General features: G+C 27.3%; 1 protein-coding gene across 2 annotated transcripts in view; it reads right to left on the bottom strand.

Moving 5' to 3' along the window:
• Window positions 1-19,431, bottom strand: part of LOC123263326 (netrin receptor UNC5C) — a 35,811-nt gene extending 16,380 nt beyond the window's left edge. Inside the window, exons 1-7 of one of the 2 annotated variants that reach the window (XM_044725989.1) lie at window positions 18,806-19,431; window positions 14,804-15,063; window positions 11,261-11,986; window positions 8,903-9,193; window positions 2,942-3,109; window positions 1,217-1,249; window positions 711-875 (exon numbers count right to left, since the gene is read on the bottom strand). In XM_044725989.1, the coding sequence (XP_044581924.1) occupies window positions 711-875; window positions 1,217-1,249; window positions 2,942-3,109; window positions 8,903-9,193; window positions 11,261-11,986; window positions 14,804-14,906 (1,486 nt within the window). In that variant the 5' untranslated portion in view covers window positions 14,907-15,063; window positions 18,806-19,431. The remainder of the gene's footprint in view (window positions 1-710; window positions 876-1,216; window positions 1,250-2,941; window positions 3,110-8,902; window positions 9,194-11,260; window positions 11,987-14,803; window positions 15,064-18,805) is intronic. The other variant, XM_044725993.1, reaches the window with a different exon arrangement.
• Between the last annotated feature and the right edge of the window lie 787 nt (window positions 19,432-20,218).

Raw genomic sequence — 20,218 nt, 5'->3', positions numbered from 1 at the left:
TGCACTGAAAAAAAAAAAAAAACATAATTTAAATCAAGAGAAAAATTCTTGAACCAAGAAAATAATTTTAAAAAATTTCATTTTCTTGAATCAAGACGAAAAATTCTTATATCAAGTAAAATTTACTTAAAAAAAATTCTTCATTTGTGAATTTTTCTACTCAAATCAAGAATATAACGTTCTGTAAAATTATTTACTTGATTCAAGTAAATTTTTTTTTTTATTTGGAGTTGCTCAGAGGAATAGAGCATGCGCATTACAACTTAAAAAATTGCGCGGAAATTTAAATACACCAGAAAATCGAACGCGATTTTGTTCAAATGTTTATTATCGACAATTTAATTAATTAATATTTTTATAAATTTTACTCATTAATATTTAACCATTGCCAAAATGGTCACCATAGCAATGAAAAGCGACAACAATGAAAACTTTTAAATAAAGGATAATAAATAGATTTTTTCTTAAAAAAATAGCTTAAACCTTTAAAAAAATGATTAAACAATTTAAATTCCCACCAGCCTCTCACAGAACCTAATCGCATAAAAATAAATATAATGATTCGACTCGTCAATTGTCAGCCAGTAACACTTTGTTTTCTCGATTGTCCAGTTAACTAAACTAACCCATTAGAAATTATCCACATACTCAGATGCTGACATACTGGACGTTAGTTGTCACATGGTGATCATTTAATAAAAAGTACTCACCATTACATAGTCCCCCGGTACAATTGGCAACAGCCGTGTCCCTTCCTTGACAATGCCGACCACCATGGGCCGGAGTGGGCTCATCGCAGGTCCTTGTTCTTATGTGAGTGCAGTCGCTCCCGCAGACCGACCAGGCCGACCATCTGGACCATCCACCGTCTACGGCTGACGACAGGCATACGATTTACGTTAATACACTGGTACTGGTATGGTGTAAATACTTATCGCACTCTCAGCATCTAATCTCCTTTCATTCTTTTCTTTTTTTCGCTTATTATTATTCTATTCACCGAACACAAGTAGTGCTCCTGCCCCCGAACTCAGACTACCATGCCGTAGGACTCGACTCAATAATAATAATCGTATTCGTGTTCGTGTTCATGCGGTGTACCGTATTATTCTATATTGTATTTTGTACTTTGTATAGTATCGAGGATATATATGTTTAGTATTATTATATATACGGATAAAGAAAACCACTTGAATGGATTAAGTCGATGACTCACCTGTCTCGATGGCAGTTCCCTGCGAGACTCGGTCTGTCTCAAAGCAAGCGTGCGCAAGTAACATTTTCAATAATAACAATGGACAAAAAAAAACGACATAACATTTGTGAGTTGAGTTTAAATTTGAGCTTCGAGGTTGAAAATAGAAAGTAGGGGTCGCGGATATGAAATTTTATTTTAGAGTAAAGTGAAAAAAATTTTTTTACGTTTTGAAATGGCTCACTGATTTTTAAAATTAATAATTAATATAATTTTTTGATTTTAACAGAAAATTATTGACAATTTTTAGAGATATGTAAGGGTGTCTTTTTTGGAGTAAATTAAAATTTTTAAATAGAAAAAAAATTTTTTTTCTTGGGGTAGAATTTTTGGCTTTTAAAAAAAAAACTTTCTTATATTTTTAAATGGCTCACTGATTTTTAGAATTGATAATTAATATAATTTTTCGGTTTTAACAAAAAATTATTGACAATTTTTATAGAAATTTGAGTGTCTCCTTTAAATCAAAATTTATGAACAGAAAAAATTTTTTTTTTTGGAGTAGAATTTTTGGCTTTTAAAAAAATAAATTTTTTAACTTTTTAAAATGGCTCACTGATTTTTAGAAGTAATAATTAATATAGTTTTTTGATTTTAACAGAAAATAACTGAAAATTTTTATAGAAATTCAAGGGTATCTCTTTTGGAGTAAATTAAAATTTTTAAATAGAAAAAAAATTTTTTTTTTTGGGGTAGAATTTTTGGCTTTTAAAAAAAACTTTTATATTTTTAAGTCGCTCACTGATTTTTAGAATTAATAATTAATATAATTTTTTGTTTTTAACAGGAAATTATTGACACTTTTTATAGAAATTGAGTGTCTCCTTTAAATTAAAATTTATGAACAGAAAAAAAAATTTTTTTTTGTAGTATAATTTTTGGCTTAAAAAAATAAATTTTTTACATTTTTAAGTGACTCACTGATTATTAGAAATAATAATTGATATAATTTTTTTGGTTTTAACAGAAAATTATTGTCAATTTTTATAGAAATTTGAGGGTGTCTCCTTTGAAGTTAAAATTTATGAACAGAAAAAAAATTTTTTCTAGCTTGGGGTAAAATTATTGAATTAAAAAAAAAAACCTATTGTTAATTTTGTAGTTTTAATAGAAAATTCTTAATTTTGTTCCAGATATTGGAGGGTTTTTTTTTAGCCAATTAAAAATTATAAACGGAAAAATATTTTTTAAAACTATCATTGCAATTTTTTTATAATTTAATGCTTTTTTTTTATAACAATTTGTAAAAATTATTATATTAATCAATTCTTAAATTTTTTAAAAAAAATCTTCCATTAAAACTTAAAATTAAAATTAATTATTAATTTAAAAAATCATCAGCCCACCTTAAAATGTTAAATTCATTTTTTTATAAGCTACAAATTTTACCCCGGGGCTAAAAAAAATGTTTTTTTGTTCCACCCTAATTGTACATGTATAATAGATCTATTAATGTTACGGGCAATGGGCATAGTAGTTTGGCTATTGTTTGAAACTCTATCACATTCATAATCACTACATGTGGTTTATAGTTTGAAGTTTCGGAGTTTTTAGTTTGTCAAGTATAGTTCCTATACTACAGCAAAGTTTACTTTTGGGTTGAGAAGTACAATATAATATGGACTGAACTGGAGGCGGAGAAGTTTGGGCTGAATGATAATTACAAGGCGTAACAAAAATGCTCACCGGGACATGCGGCGTTGCAATCCATCTTCTGGACTGCAGGACCCAGGCAAGGCTGCCCGTCGTTTATGGGCGCCGGATTTGTGCAGGTTCGCGTCCGTTTTTGACCGCCCTTGGCACAACGTGAGTGACACTCCGACCAAGGAGACCAGGCGGACCAGCCGCCATTAACTGTGAACAAGACAGCTGATGTTAAGTATCAAGGTATAGCTATGGCTTTTTAAGTATCAGGGGAAAATTTCATTTTATGATGCTTCATTTTCATTATTCAGTCCGTTGAGGATGCGATCATCAGGGTAATGACAGAGGAGATTTTAAAGTTATGGCTCGAGGGGTTTTTTGTGGATATTGCGCAGTTAAAAATGGATAATTTTAGGGCAAATCAATTTTAAATTTTACTGTTAGTTATTTTTAATCTAGTACGCGGAAAAAATTCAGAAATTTTATTTTAATAATAATAAATAACAAAAAATTGAAAAAATTTCAATTTATAGAATTTTAAGAACTAACAACCTTGCAGTCACTAATGTGACTGCCGTGACTTGTAAACTATAATAAATAAATAAAATTTTGCTTTATTAAATAGTGACTTTTGTTAAATTGCACTATACTTTCTTAAATATTGACGTTTTTAAAGATATAAGCTCATCCCGATGTTACACTCATAAAGAGCTTTCATTTGAGTACCCACATGCATTTTGATATATTTTTCATATATACATATATACATACATACATATATATATATATATATATATATATAGTATATATAAATATATATATATATATATATATAATATATGTAAATATATGAAAAATTGATGTGGGTACTCAAATGAAAGGTCGCGATGAGTGAAACATCGGGATGAGCTTATATCTTTATAATTATCATTAGTTAACAAGATAGCAATATCAGTTCTTAATTATTAATATTTTTAAAGATATAAGCTCATCCTGATGTTACACTCATTAAGAGCTTTCATTTGAGTACCCACATGCATTTTTGATATATTTTTCATATATTCATATATATAAATATATAAATATATGAAAAATTGATGTGGGTACTCAAATGAAAGGTCTTGATGAGTGTATTATCAAAATAAGCTTATATCTTCAAAAATATCATTAGTTGACAAGATAGTAAAGTTAGTTCTTAATTATTGACATTTTTTAAGATATAAGCTCATCCCGATGTTACACTCATCAAGAGCTTCCATTTGAGTACCCACATGCATTTTGATATATTTTTCATATATTCATATATATGAATATATAAAATATATGAAAAATTAATGTGGGTACTCAAATGAAAGGTCTCGATGAGTATAACGTCGAGACAAGCTTATATCTTTAAAAATGTCAATAGTCCACAAGATACAAGGTCATTTCTTAATTATGTATCAAGAGATAAAGTATTTTCGAATGCAGCGTAAATACTTATCATGATAAATTAACTATTGGTAAGAATGATATGAAACCATGAAAAGGTACAGCTCCAGTATATTGATTAAATTTAAAATTGTGAAAATAAATATTTAAAATTGAACTTATGCAAATTTTATTTTTAAATATTATAAAATTGTATGAAAAAGTTCTGAAAAAATTTTTATGTATAAAAGTTGTCCATATTACTCCTATAAAAAATTAAGGATATATTAAAATAGGTATAAATAATAATAAAATAAATAAAATTATTTGAATTTTTGTATTAGTTTGTAAAATATGAGACTTGATACTGCTAATTAGAAATTTATGATAATGTATCTGTTTTATTTAGTTTTTGGTAGTTTAAAGTTGTCAAGTTAATCATTAGGTCACCAAATATGTCACTCACATTTCTAGTTCTTTTATGTAGTCAGTTTTATGCTGAGATGGTATATGTAGGATAGGAAGAAGTAAAACGTGTTACATTTGACACTTGAGCGTTTAGTTAAGTTGGATTTCATAAAAGATTGCGGTGAATGTAAGTTTAACATGAATAGTCTGTTGAAAAATAACATTTGTATTATGTGAACCGTTTTCAACACATTAATCGCATTACTGTACTTCTTTTTCTTAAGATCGAACATGAAATAGTGCTTTAGACTCAAAATTATATGGTGCTTACGTCTGACAGCTGACAATTTTTGAAACAAAATTTTTTTTTTAAATTCTGCAGAAATTAAAAAAAAATATCAATTTAATTTTTTAAAAAATGTTTTTTTTTAATAATAATTTATTTAGTAAAAAAAAACGCAATTTATTGATTTTAATTTCGTAAAATTTTAATTATTTAAACATTTTTTGATTTTGTAATTTGCTTCAAAAAAATAAAAAATAATAATTTTTAGAAAAATTTAAGTGACATTTTTTTTTTAATAAATTTTATTTAATTAATTAAATTTTTTATTTTTTAATCTTTAATTTCAAACTAATAAAAAAAAATTTTTTTGAGTTTGAAAAATTTCAAAAAACTTTATAAAGTATTTAATAATTAAAAATTTCCAATTATAAAACTAAAATAAAATCATCAAGCTGATACAAATAAAGTCCAATATATTTTTTTATATCCGTATTATTTGAAAAGTAAGTGCCTATTGTGTGTTCTCACCAGCTGATGTGATTATCATTAAAATGAAACCTCCACCCGTGAGATTATCAGGGTAATAATAATGGTAATGTTAATAGTCGTAGTAATAGAGTTTTGGAGCAGGAAGATTAAAAAGGTTGAGTTAATAGCCAGAGGTTAAGTAAAAGCTTACGGTCATGAAAAATAATAATATTTTGATGACTTGTGTTACTATTCAAACACTTCTCACCTATTTATATATTGACTCTAGTGGGTGTACTTTACTACTATACACTAGATCCTATTATACAGAGTATCGGATGTATAGCACGTCATAGTATAAACGGAAAGTTAAACTGCAGAGTGCAGATGGGTAAATTGTATATATATACATGGGAAAATATAAAATAGCTACAAAGGAAATTTAATCTTTTGAAAGTTTATTTATAATTTCCGCGGTGCTTTCTTTGCAAAACGGTTCGGTTTTATGAAAAAAAAATCTTTTAAAAGACTTCGAGTAGCTACTTAAAGGTTCTGGTATTTTAGTGAAAAATTTATAAGTAGATTACAAAATAATAATGATGAAAAAATAATTCCCGTACATTGATAGAAGGATTTTTTAAAATTTAATTTAATAAGATTTATTAAATGTACTTTAATTATTTTTTAAGATGAGTTGTTGCGATAAATAATTGTTAACAATTATTAAAATATCATTTAAGAACAATAAATTAATATTTATTAAAAATTTATTAATCGACTGTTAAATATAATTTATATAAAATGTTTATGATTAAATCTACGTTATTAAGAGAATAAGAAAAATTTTGTGTCCAGGATAATCAAATGATAAAATCGGTTTTTTTTGTGAAATTTGGTGTCATTGCAAAGGTCTTGACTTGAATTAGTGCCTTTTCAAGGTTTTATATAATTCTCATCCATAGTCAATTTATTATGATGAGTATTTAGAATGCATTCGAAAATGCTCTATCTCTAGATACATAATTAAGAAATGACCTTGTATCTTGTGAAATATTGACATTTTTAAAGATATAAGCTTATCTCGACATTACACTCATTGAGACCTTTCATTTAAGTACCCACATCAATTTTTCATATATTTATGTATATTATATATATGTATATATGAAAAATATATCAAAATGCATGTGGGTACTTAAATGAAAGCTCTTGATAAGTATAACATCGGAATGAGCTTATATCTTTAAAAATGTCAATAATTAAGAACTTACTTTGCTATCTTGTCAAGAATCCCGGAAAAAATAGACCCGGAAAAAATAAACCTGGAAAAAATTTCAAAGTCATGAAAAATTCATATTATTTCAGATTTATTAAATTTCTATTATTATTATAATTTTTATTTTATAATAATTTTAATGAAATAATATGAATTTTTCATAATCTTAAAATTTTTTTCGGGTCTATTTTTTCCGATCTATTTTTTTCGATTACCCTTGTCAACTAATGATATTTTTGAAGATATAAGCTCATCTTGACATTACACTCGTCGAAACCTTTCATTTGAGTACCCACATCAATTTTTCACATATTTTATATGTTTATATATATATATATATATATATATATATGAATATATGAAAAATATATCAAAATGCATGTGTGTACTCAAATGAAAGCTCTTGATGAGTGTAAATAACATCGGGATAAATTTATATCTTTAAAAAAATCAATAATTAAGAAATGATCTTGTATCTTGTGAATTATTGACATTTTTAAAAATATAAGCTCACCTCGATATTATACTCATCGAGACCTTTTATTTGAGTACCCACATCAATTTTTCATATATTTTATATATTTATATATATGAATATATGAAAAAAAAGTTTGGAAAATCCAAAAGTGCACGCCTCATAACGCTCATTCATTTTTTAAGAAAAAATAAATTGTGTAATTGATTGAAAAAAAAAAAAAAAAATTATAATTAAGTAATTTCTTACAGAGTATTTTTTTTTTTTTTTTCAAATTTCAGCGCCTTTTTTTCTTGTCATATGCGCACGCAGTCTAAAAAAATTTAGCTTGATCAAGTGGCGCCATAGTTTTCACTTGACAAATAAGAAAAATTCGTTTGTCTTTGTACGTTTGTATCGTGGTAAATTTTAATAAAAATTCAATTTAAAAAAAAATACGTAAACTAGGCCACTGATATGAAATACGGACCCAGTTCAGCACATTCTGAAACTAATAAAAAAGGTCTGGTCTTGAAATATCAATTCGTTCGGGAGTAATCGTTGGTACATCCAAAATGGGATGACATCCGGATGTCCACGTAAAATTTTTTTCAAAACGTTTTTTTTTTCAAAATAGCTACATGAAATGATTTTAGAAAATAAAAGATGGATTAATTTAAGTGTTTTCTCGGTGTACATCTACTTATATTATTGTATAAGTGTAATATGGTTATAATAGAGACATTTAAAGATCACAAAATTGCTTGACCTTGACAAGTCGAGTATAAAGCACAACCTCACGCGCTTCGCGCTATGAGGCGTGCAATACATCAAAATGCATGTGGGTACTCAAATGAAAGCTCCTAATAAGTGTAACATCGGGATGAATTTATATCTTTAAAATCGTCAATATTTAAGAAAGTACAAAGCAATTTAACAAAAGTCACGGCAGTCACGCATCGACTGCAAGGTTGCTAGTATTATTATTAATTTAATTGTTAAAAAATATTTATTAAGAGCTTTAAATAAAAAATCATTCTTAAATTTATACTTTTAATCTTTTTACTACCCTATAATTTTATGAGATAAAAAAATTTTAATAAATCAGGTAGATTTCATAGTTCATTTTATAAAAAATTTTTAATTCAAGTTAAATTTTTCTATTTAATTAATGAAATTAATTTCTTTATTAAATTGTTTCTAAATAAATTAATTTATAAAAATTAAATCAATTATTTTTAGACACTTTTTTATCATCCTGTAATTTTGAAAAATAAAAAAAATTCCAATTGATCAGTTTAATTAATTTTTTTTATAAATAAAAAACAATAACAGAAATAATTAAGACTGATAATTAACGATTGCAAAATGTTAATAAATATAATTATAATTTTTTCAAAAAAAAAAAAAAAATATTTATTGCAATCAAAAAATTAATAAATAATTTCTAAATAAAAAAAAAAAAGATTCACTAATTAATGAGCAGCTAATAAATTCTTCTATCAGTGTATATTTTTATTATTTTTGAAATGTTGAGACTTGTTTTTATTTAAGCATACTCGTGATCGTGATGGCAGGGCACGAGATGAGCAAGTTTAGTTTAGTTGTGAAGGTTGTAAAGGTTGTGAAGAAAGAGGATGAGGAAGAAGAGGAGGAGAAGGAGGAGGAGGAGGAAGAGGATGAGGATAAAATGTAACTAACCGTAAACAGTGATGGTCGCTGGGGCGCTGAGACGTTTTGCAGCAATGTTCTCGGCAACGCAGGTATAATTGGCCTGGTGAGTGATCTTGGCTTGACCCAAGAGAAGATGGCCCTCGCTTGAGACGAGGAGAGCCGCGTCGGCATCCGAGCCGGTCGTGATTGCCGCTCCATTCCTCAGCCAGTAGACTCGCGGAGACGGCACCCCGGTGGGTGGTATACATCTGAGCTCGGTGCTCTGCCCGGCTTCGACCGACACCGAGTACGGCGGTGACTCGAATTGCTTTTTCAGATCTGCACATGCATAAATAACACTGATAAAACAGATATAAGATACTACAGATAAACACACACATTACGGTCATTCTAGTCCCCCATTCTCCCCTTCCCTTTCACTTTTTTGACTTTCCGCCTGCCTCTCTTCCCCCCTTTTAGAAGCTAAAAGTTATTATTTATGCCGGACTCTATTTCCCTGAAGAGGGTTGCAAATTATCTCTCGCAATTAAGGTTTGCGGTTGATGTTTTGGTCAAGCCTAAATTGAAATTTTATGGTAAAATGACAATGGGTTAATTTTAGTCTCAGATTACAGACATTATTTTTCGTTTTAAATCAAAGAAAAATTTATTGAAATTTAAAACAATAATTTTTAGCTTAAATATTCTATTATTTGGAATTTTATTTTCTATTAATCATTTAGAATTTAAAATAAGGCTTTTAATTGGTAACTTTAAAAAATTTGACTAATTCCCAATAAAATTAATTCATTTTTAGAAACTCAATTGTAAATTTTTAATTAATTTTCAAATCAAAGATTTTAATCATGAAAATTTTATTAAAAGTGAAATTTTAATTTAATTATTAAATCAAAGATTTTTATCTTGAAAATTATATTGAAAAGTAAAATTAAAATTTTTTTTTCATGTTAAAATATTAGAACTTGATTTTTAATTGAAATTTTGAAAATTTTTATTAATTCTTAATAAAAATTTATTTAGTTTTAAGTATTTAATAAAAATTTTAAAGTTACTCTAAAAATTAGACAATTTAAGTCAAAAATTTTTTATCAGAAACCAGAGAATTAATTTTAATGTCAAAACATTAAAATTTGATTCTTAATTATATTAAAAATTATGGACGGAAAAAAATTTTTTAAAACTATCATTGCAATTTTTTTTAAATTTAATAAAATTACATGCTTTTTTTGATAACAAATTGTGAAAATTATCATATTGTTCAATTCTTAGATATTTTAAAAAAAATCTTCCATTAAAATTTAAAATTAAAATTAAATTCTAAATTAAAATTATTTAGAATTTTATTTTTTATTCATCATTTAGAATTTAAAATAAGGCTTTTAATTGGTAACTTTAAAAAATTTGACTAATTCGCAATAAAATTAATTCATTTTTAGAAACTTAATTGTAAGTTTTTAATTAATTTTCGAATCAAAGATTTTTATCATTAAAAGTTTATTAAGAAGTAAAATTTTAATTTAATTTTTAAATCAAAGATTTTTATCATAAAAGTTATATTAAAGATTAAAATTTTAATTTATTTTTCACGTTAAAATATTAGAATTTGATTTTTAATTGAAATTTTGAGAATTTTTATTAATTATTAATGAAAATTAATTTATTTTTAAATATTTATTAAAAATTTTAAAATTACTCTAAAAATTAGACAATTTAAGTTAAAAATTTTTATCAAAAACCAGAAAATTAATTTCAATGTGAAAACGTTAAAATTTGATTCTTAATTAAATTAAAATTAAAGACTTTAATAGATATTTTTGAAACTTCTGTTCAAAAATGAAATATATTTATTTTATTTTAAAAAATTGAGAAAAAATTAGTTCAATTTTTTGAGCACTAAAATTACACATTACCAATTCAATTTCAATTTCCAAAATTTCAAATTTTTATAATAAAAGTTAAGAAATAAAAATTAGATTTTTACACTGAAAAAAAAATTTTTTTTCCACCTAGAATATTAAATTTTTTACTCGAGTTTTATTCTAATCATAAGAATTTTATTCTAATTATAAGAATTCTAATCATAAGAATACCATTTTTTTATCCATAGAAAAATTTCCTAGGTAGAAAAAAACTTTTTTTTTCAGTGTAATTAAAGAAAATTAAAGATTGAAATTCTCAAAATTGTACCAAAAAATTTTAATTAAAAATGTCTGTTTCAAAAAATTATAAATAAAAAAATAACTTTACCCCACATTAAAAATATAAAAACCCCAAAATCAAAAGCCAGGAAAAAATGAATTATTTATAAAAAAAACACCTTGCCTATATAATTTGCAACCGGGACCTTAAACTAAAATAAAAGCAAAAAATAAAGAAATTACATACACGCAACATCGACGACAGCTGGTTGACTCTTGATGGACCCGGAGCCAGCCCAAGCGACGCACTCGCACTTGAATTTGTCTTTTCCGAAGTACTCCTCGATGTGATCCCTGGTAACATTGAGCTCAGAATCAACGATCCTGGTCCCCGTGTGGGGATCAACAAAATCAGTCTGATGAGAATCTTCGGCGCGATGCCCGTTGCAGCGAAAGTAAAGCTGGAGCGCGTGGGCGGCCTTGCAGCGGAGCGTCGCCGGTTTGTTTTTGACGACAAAGGCATCCAGGGGCTCCATTAGGAAGACGGGGAGGTGGCCCCCCGTCTCGGAGATTAGCTCGGTATCTGCAGCGGCACTGTTCCCGGCGTTCCCGGTCCCCGCGCCACTGTTCGCATTCCCGTTGGCATTCGTATTCACATTGACATTCCCAATTCCGTTGGCATTGCCATTAGAATTGCCGTTGATGTTGATGTTGGGATTGGAGATGCCGCCTCCGCCCGTGATGGTCGCCAGAGGCGAGTCCTCGTCTTCGCCCAGCAAATACGAGTCATCGTTAGTCCCACCAAGAGAATCTCTGTCTCTTTCGTCCTCGTCTTCCTCCTCTTCATCCTCCTCCTCGTCTTCATTGTCTTGATCCTCGGAATCTTCATCGGGCATCATTCCAGATGCAGTCATCGCGGCTACTACGCCTCTCCCAGCTCCAACTCCTCCGACCGCTGCATTTGACTCTGCAACTGTAGATTCTCATTCCAGTTTAACCTTTTTTTTTTTCTTTTTAAATCTTATGTTATCGTTGCACATGTATATTCCTTCTTAATTAACTCCTGCGGTTTCTACCGACTCCCGACTCACTCTCTAACTACCAACTACTAAACAACAACAACGACAACAACATCAACAACTCCAATATTCTGTTATGTTCTCTTCTGCACTGATAGAAGGATTTGTTTATAGTTAAAAAGATTTGCTAATATTTAACAAATCATTTATTAGAAGCCGTTTGTTAGTCCTTAACAAATATTTCTTAGTATTTAAAAAGATTTATTAATATTTAATAAATGAATATCAGATTTATTAAATACAAACAAATCATTTTAAATACTAAGAAATATTTATTTAATACTAAAAAGTGGTCTCTAATAAATGATTTGTTAACTATTAACAAATATTATTTAATACAAATAAATCCTTCTATCAGTGTGTCAAAACGCTGTCTTGGAATTTCATGATACTGAAATTACTAACCTTACGATTTTTCTTTTTTTTTGTGGCTTTGTTGTTTAAGTTAAGGGAAAAATTTTTAATTGAAATTTTAGTTTTTATTTACAAATTAATAAAATTTTTATGGTAGTACCTAAATCAATATCAAAATTTCAAATCTAAATTTTTAGGGTAGAGCTTTATTAATTTTAATAAATTATAAAGAAAATTTTGTCACTTTTTAATTTATAAACTAAAAAAATACACAGTAAAAAATATTGTGTTAAATACGGTCCTCAAAAAATTAGTGTTAAAATTCAATACACTTTGTGTTATTTTAACACAAAGTTTGTGTCATTTTAACACAAAGTTTGTGTCATTTTAACACAAGGTGTGCTGAATTTTAACACTTATACAAAAAGAAAAATTTCTTGACTGGAGAACAAAATTCTTGGCTCAAGAAAATTTTCGGGTGCCCGAAGAAAGACCGAAGTTGTGTTGGCCGAAGTAAAAATTTTTCTTGAAATTCTATTCTTGGTGGAAGTCATTTTTTCTTGATTCAAATTATCATAAATACTTGATACAATAAATTTTTATATTAGATCAAGATTTTTAGATACTTTAGAGAAGCAGCGCGACTTACTTCACCTTGAGAAAATTTTTCTCTTGAATATTTGATACCTATTTTATATTATTTTAGCGTGCAATTATAGATATTGAATGAAAAAAAATTATGAAATATTATTTGATTTTCCCATTTGACATGTTAATCAATAAAAATATTAATGAAAATTTACTTTTATCTTTATATTTAATTTTTTGGAGCAAGAGAGAAATTTTCTCAAGACAAGAAAATTTACTTCTATTAAAAACTAAATTTTTTGGAATAAGAGGCTAAATTTTCTCAAAACAACAAGATTTTCTTGACAAATAAATTTTCTTGGATCAAGATACGTATTTCTTAAAGCAAGAGAATTAACTTTGTTGGAATAAGTGAAATTTCTCATGTCAAAAAAAAATTTTTTTTTTCACTCAAGAAAAAAATTAAGAAGATAAATATTTTCTTGGCTCAAGTGAACCTTTTTTTCTGTGTATTTTGTGTAGACCGTATTTAACACAGAAATTGTGTTGATTTTACACAATATTTTTTACTGAGTATCAAAAAAATAAATTAGAAATAAAAATGACCAATTTTTCGACTTTTTACTTAATTTTTGTAATATAATATTAAATTTAATATTAAGTTTTAAAGGAAAAGAGTGAATTAAACAATACTAGTAGGAAATTCAAGCTCTATCATGGCTCTACTAATAAATCACTTATTTCGCGCCATTAAATAGCTTAAATGTATTATATCTTTGTCATAAATAAGGATTTTATTATCCACATTCAACTAAACGATGTTTTTATCTTAAATGATTTTTTTTTTAATGAATAAAACTTAAAGATCTATTAAAACTCTTTTTTTTTGCATTTTAAAAATATTTTTCTCTAATTTTTAGATTGAAAATATTTTTTGAAGAGTACTTAGGCGTTTTTATACTTCAAATTTTATATTATAAATATTACAACTACACAGTAAAAAATTTTGCGTCATTGCGTCAAAAAATTTTGTGTTAAAAATTTTTGTGTTAAATATTTAACACTTTTTCGTGTTGATTTAACAGAATAAATGTAAGATCTACAGATAAAAGTGTTAAATATTTAATACAAAAATTTTTAACACTAAGTTTTTTGACGCTGAATTTTTTACTGTTTAATACTTAAAAGAGTGATTTAAGAATATTTGTATTTATTAACAAAAATTAATTATTCTTCCACATATTTAAATGAAAATTTTTTAATAACTACAGACGCTAAAAATAGCCAAAAATTATATTACATTACCCTCGATAATAATTTATTCTTTTTGAAATAATTGATTGAATTATTATTGAGTAAAATTAACATATTTTAATATTTCAAGCTCCAGCGTTTTGACAGAATTATTATCTATTTTTAACAAAAGAAATTTATGATAAAAAAATTAATTTTTTAAGCTTCAAATGTTTTTTTTTTAGTACGATTGATTTTTTTACAGAATAAAAAAACTAAAAATTAATTAAGGTAATAAATAAAAAAACTATCTAGACATTTTTTTAAATAAAAAAGTTAATTATTTCTATTTAAAAACAATGAAAGCTATTTAAAAGAAAAAAAAGGATTCTTCAATAGATAATGATAATGAATTACAACCAAAGCACCGACAATGGCTGAGTAAACAAAGACGGCATCGATTGTTCGATTCCGGATCCGGGATTTTGGCGATTAAACATTATACATTAATCTTTAGCGCTGGGCAGCGTACTCACCATTAACGTGGTCCAGCGTTGTCGCAAAGACTAAGGCAGCATTTAAGAGAACCAGCGGGCCTATGCAAAACATTAAAACCACGAAAAAGGAATCTCGCCTCATCTCTCCGGCCCGACCGAGCAAAAAGTGGCCGCCACGTTATCCAGCCACTAATTTCATCTCACGCATTCCTTTCCTCGACAAGAGTTGTCTTTTAGTCTTTTTACCAACGCTTTATTTCCTCGGTGATGGCTCCCTACTTTTTCCTCGCTCCCAGTACCTGAAATATATATTTACAACATGTCCATTGGCAATTCGCTAGTCTTTCTCTCTTATTATATTTCTTTTATTTTATCTACCAATCATGAGAATGTTTTTACGCGAAATATTGTTCTGGTGTTGTAGTATATTAAATTATATATATTTTTTTTTCTATTGATTTCTACTCGTCAGAATGTCAGAATGTCAAACTGTAGCTTATTATTTTTTTTTGCTTAGATAAATTTCGATAAAAATATATAAAGTTCAAAACTTTTTCCTAAAAACTTAGAAGATTTTTTGAAAGTATTCTTTTTCTCAGTCTAAGATTTTTTGTCCTATCAAAAAATAATTTTTAATAATAATCAAAAACATTAATAAAATTTGTTTAAAATTTTGATAAATATTAAGTAAATTAATTGTCAGAAATTTTAAAATTCAAAGATATTTTTTTCAATATTTTTTTAGACTTAAAAAATATTTAGAAAAATTTTCTAGACTGAAATAAAATTTTATTGACCCAAAAAAAAATTTCTTCTTGCTCCGAAACAATTTAAGTCCTCAAAAAAAATCTATTTTTAAGTAAATTTTTTTTCTAACATTGTCAAAACTAATTAAAAGAATTTTCTTAGCTTCAATAAATTCTCCATCTAAAATAATTTCTCTAACAATTTTTAAATTTGAAAATGTTCAAACCTCACGTTAAAATTTCTAAAATTTTCACACTAAAATTTTTTAGGCTGAAATAAAATTTTATTAACCCAAAAAAAAATTTCTTTTAGCTCCGAAACAATTTAAGTCCTCAAAAAAAATCTATTTTTAAGTAAATTTTTTTTCTAAAATTGTCAAAACTAATTAAAAAAATTTTCTTAGCTTTAATAAATTCTCCATCTAAGATAATTTCTCTGTTAACAATTTTTAAATTTGAAACTATTTAAACCTCACGCTAAAATTTCTACACAGAAAAAACAAAGAAAATTTTAAGGAAGACAAAAGTTATTTTGGAGCAAGAAGAAATTTTCTCAACTCAAGAAACTATGTCTTCATTTTCGAAATTTTTAATCTTCCTTAATATTTTCTTGAGCCAAGAAAATTTACACTATAGTCAAGAATTTTTTTTTTCAGTGTACGTTCTATAATCCAAAGCTAAAAGATCAATCCCCAAAAATTCTCTCTACAGCTAATAAAAAAAAATCAAAACGTCCGCAAACTTCAGCAGCCATTTCTCTGAACTTCTCAGTACTTCTTCTAACTTATCAAGGTACTTAGTACTTAGACAAACTCTTACACGTACTTGTATTGTAACGTACCGCTTATATTAACTCGCCTGGAATTATGTATGGGCGACGGCAATACATTTTTTACGACAATAAAAAGGCTATAAATACGTAAAGTGCCATATAATACACTGAATGTGTGTATTCTGTGTTTATATATAAATCAGAGTCTTCATTCACATCACGTGCGTCGTTCAACTTCCTGCGCGACACTCTAACTCTCAACATATATATATATATATATATATATATATATATATATATATATATATATATATACTTCTTGCGGACAGCTATTTTTCCCGGATCGTGTTACACTCTCTATATCCACGACACTCGAGTTCTGATGCGGTCCCGAATCCCGATTACGATACCACGACGCCCAGATATAGGATATACGATATAGGATACTATATTGGACTCCTATTCACTGAATGAACAAACCTGGGGCCAATTTCCAGCCTCTGATCCCAATTTCGTCTCCACCTTTGCGCCCTACACCCTATACCTACTTCTGGCATCGGAACACGTTGTCCTTCGCTCAAAACTCCACTAAATTGTCTTTTTATTCTCATTATATATTTATTTACTTAAAATTTCTCTACCCATAATACGGTTGTTATTTCTTCTCATCTTTCACTCCAAATCCTTTGATCTTACACAAGTTCCACGTCTTTTTATCCGGCTATAATATAACAGACATCTGAAAATTTTTAATTTTAAACAAACAAATAATGTCAAAATTTATGTTAAGACTTTTTTTTTCTTTAATGTGTGTTTTTTAGATTTTTTCAAGGCTTCTTTTTAGAAACGGGTTTTATTTGGTAATTAAAATTGATTGATGTCTTTTATTTTTAACACGATTTTTGGGTTACAAAATAAATTTTTATATTTTTGGAAAAATTTACTTGCTTTCTAACTATTTTTTAATGACATTATTGAAACATTTTTCTACGGTTTTTTCTTCTAAATTTTTACACTAAATTCTTTTTATTTAAAATAAAAATTTTCATATAAAAAATTGAATTTATACTGAACTTATTAAAATTTTTTCATTTCTTAAATTTCACATAAATTCTACATTTTACCAATTTATATATCTTTTTAAATATTAATTCCAAAAGAAAAATTTTTAATAAAAAATTTTCTAGTCTAAAAACTAAAAAATTTAACTTTTATAAGAAATTTTTAAATATTTAATTTTTTAATAACATTATTGAAATATTTTTCTACGCATTTTTTTCTTCTAAATTTTTTTTATTTAAAATAAAAATTTTCATATGACAAATGGAATTTATCAACATCCTTTTATTTCTTAAATTTCACATAAATTCTATGGCATTTTACCAATTTATATATCTTTTTAAGTACTAATTCCAAAAGACAAATTTTTAATAAAAAATTTTCTAATCTAAAAACTAAAAAATTAACTTCTATAAGAAATTTTTAAATAGTTAATTTTTTAATGAAATTATTGAAATATTTTTCTATGCAATTTTTTTTCTTCTAAATTTTTACACTAAATTCTGTTTATTTAAAATAAAAATTTTCATATAAAAAATGAAATTTATACTGAACTTATCAAAATTTTTTTATTTCTTAAATTTCACATAAATTCTCTAACGTTTTACCAATTTATATATCTTTTTAAATATTAATTCCAAAACACAAATTTTTAATAAAAAAATTTTCTAATCTAAAAACTAAAAAATTTAACTTTTATGAAAAATTTTTAAATATTTAATTTTTTAATAACATTATTAAAATACTTTTCTACTTATGTTTTTTTCTTCTAAATTTTTACACCAAATTCTTTTTATTTAAAATAAAATTTTTCATATAAAAAATGGAATTTATACTAAATTTATCAAAATTTTTTTATTTCTTAAATTTCACATAAATTCTACATTTTACCAATTTATTTCTTTTCTTAAATATCAATTCTAAAACCCCAATTTATAATAAAAAATTTTCTACTCCAAAAACTTTAAAAAATTAAACTTATGAGAACTAAGAATACTTTCATTTATTTTTACCTTAAATTTATCTACTTTTCTCTAAATTTCAAATTTCCTTTACAAAAAAAAAATTATCTTTTTCCCCAAAAAAAAGTATTAATAACTAAAACTTTACTCCAAAAAAATAATTATTCACTCAAACATAAAATCGTCAAAAAAACAACCAAAACTAAAAAAAGCACTGCCTTTATAAAACTTTCGCAACACTCCAATTACTCATAATTCAGTCTTATCTTCCCGGTAATTTCTTAATGAAAAATAATCGTCGTCTCCAACAGCAACAGCAGCAGCAGTATCATTCTATCTCGGGGTTTTTGCCGAAATAATAAGGAAACTTTTCTTCGTTGATTTCGCGCTCCGTTTGAACCGCGACTATTTTATTATCATCATTATAATTATTATTATTATTACAACTATTACTATTGCAATTGCTATCATTGCGGGTCTTTTTATTGGAAACACAACTCACCTAGACGAGAAGATAACAAGGCCGTTTAACTGCAATATCCATCAAGTTATATTTCAGGCACTTACATACAATAATATAACAACAAACATAACAACTATCTGTGTACACTATTATTATTATTACAAGTATATTTATAATATAATTTTTACAATTATATTTAAGCACTTTCCACGCTTAAAAAACACTCCAGGTCTTAAATTTCAATTTCCTGGGCATAAAACTCCAAAAACTAATATGTGAAAAGCACAAATAGACACCTAAGTACTTTCAAACTTCATCAAAATAAATCCCACATGTCACAAACACAAGAAATGAATTTTAAAATTTTTTTAAAATTAAAATTTTAAAAATAAATTTTAGCGCGAAATTCAAATTTTAGCGCGAAATTCAAATTTCAAAAACCGGCAGGACAAAAGGGAAAAAAGTGATAAAAGTAAATTGAAAAAACGTGAAAAGACGTGAAGTAGATAGTCGCGTGTGTAAACGAAGGAGTAAGACAGAGCGTAGCGGCAGCTATGGAAACGCGAGTGGCTCATGGCGGCCGACTGAGTGAGCTCACGGTGCTCAAACCTCTTGGAGCCGCTATCGCTGTACTCTATACTGTACTCTATACTAACACTGCTCGTGTTGGTTGGTTCTCTTCTACTATATACTACTTCTTCTCTGTTCTGTTGAGTCTCCACATTGCCACGCTACACTACTACACTCGAAGTTTCGGTGTAGTAAAAGCGCACACACACAAGAATCACCTCTAAGTGGTGGTGGATGGCACACTGGCAGCTTTCGAGGCATAACAGGGTTTGTTTTGCCAGTGGTGGTGAGCCCACGGGGAGGAATATATATATGGATGTAAAAGTGTGTGTATGTGTGTGTGTGTGAGCCACAGTAGGAAGGGCAACCGTGGGATGAAACAGGGACGACGGCGCCGGAACGAAAGCTATGCAGATAGAATGGAAGAGTAACAGGAGAAAGAGAGATAAAGAGGAGCAGAGGAAAGTTAACAACGCATTGGCATCGACTCTTCTATCTGCTATGTACCGCGGGCCTGAGCAAAGGACGGAAGAAGCTACGGACAATATATAACACTGTTATATATTTGTTGGATGGCAAGCAAAGCAGTATGGGGCTATGATACAAGCTGAGGAAAGTCCTAAGAAGAACAAGAAGAGGTATCACGCTGAGAAGAATATTACCATCTCACTTGTCGAGAGAATATCTTACTCTTGGTAACCATTGCGCTTAGCTGCACCGCCGCTCGGGAAGGCACCTAGTCTGTCCTTTGATTTTGTATCGCAGGCTTGCATTTGTAGGCAACGGGAATTTCAAGGGAGAACATATCTACGAGCTACATGCCGCGAATTACTCCAGACAAATTATTGTGTATTCATGATCTGATTGCGGGAGTAGTTTCGG

Source organism: Cotesia glomerata, linkage group LG1 (assembly GCF_020080835.1).
Source record: "Cotesia glomerata isolate CgM1 linkage group LG1, MPM_Cglom_v2.3, whole genome shotgun sequence".
NCBI lineage: Eukaryota > Metazoa > Arthropoda > Insecta > Hymenoptera > Braconidae > Cotesia > Cotesia glomerata.
This window is presented reverse-complemented; position numbering and strand designations above follow the sequence as displayed.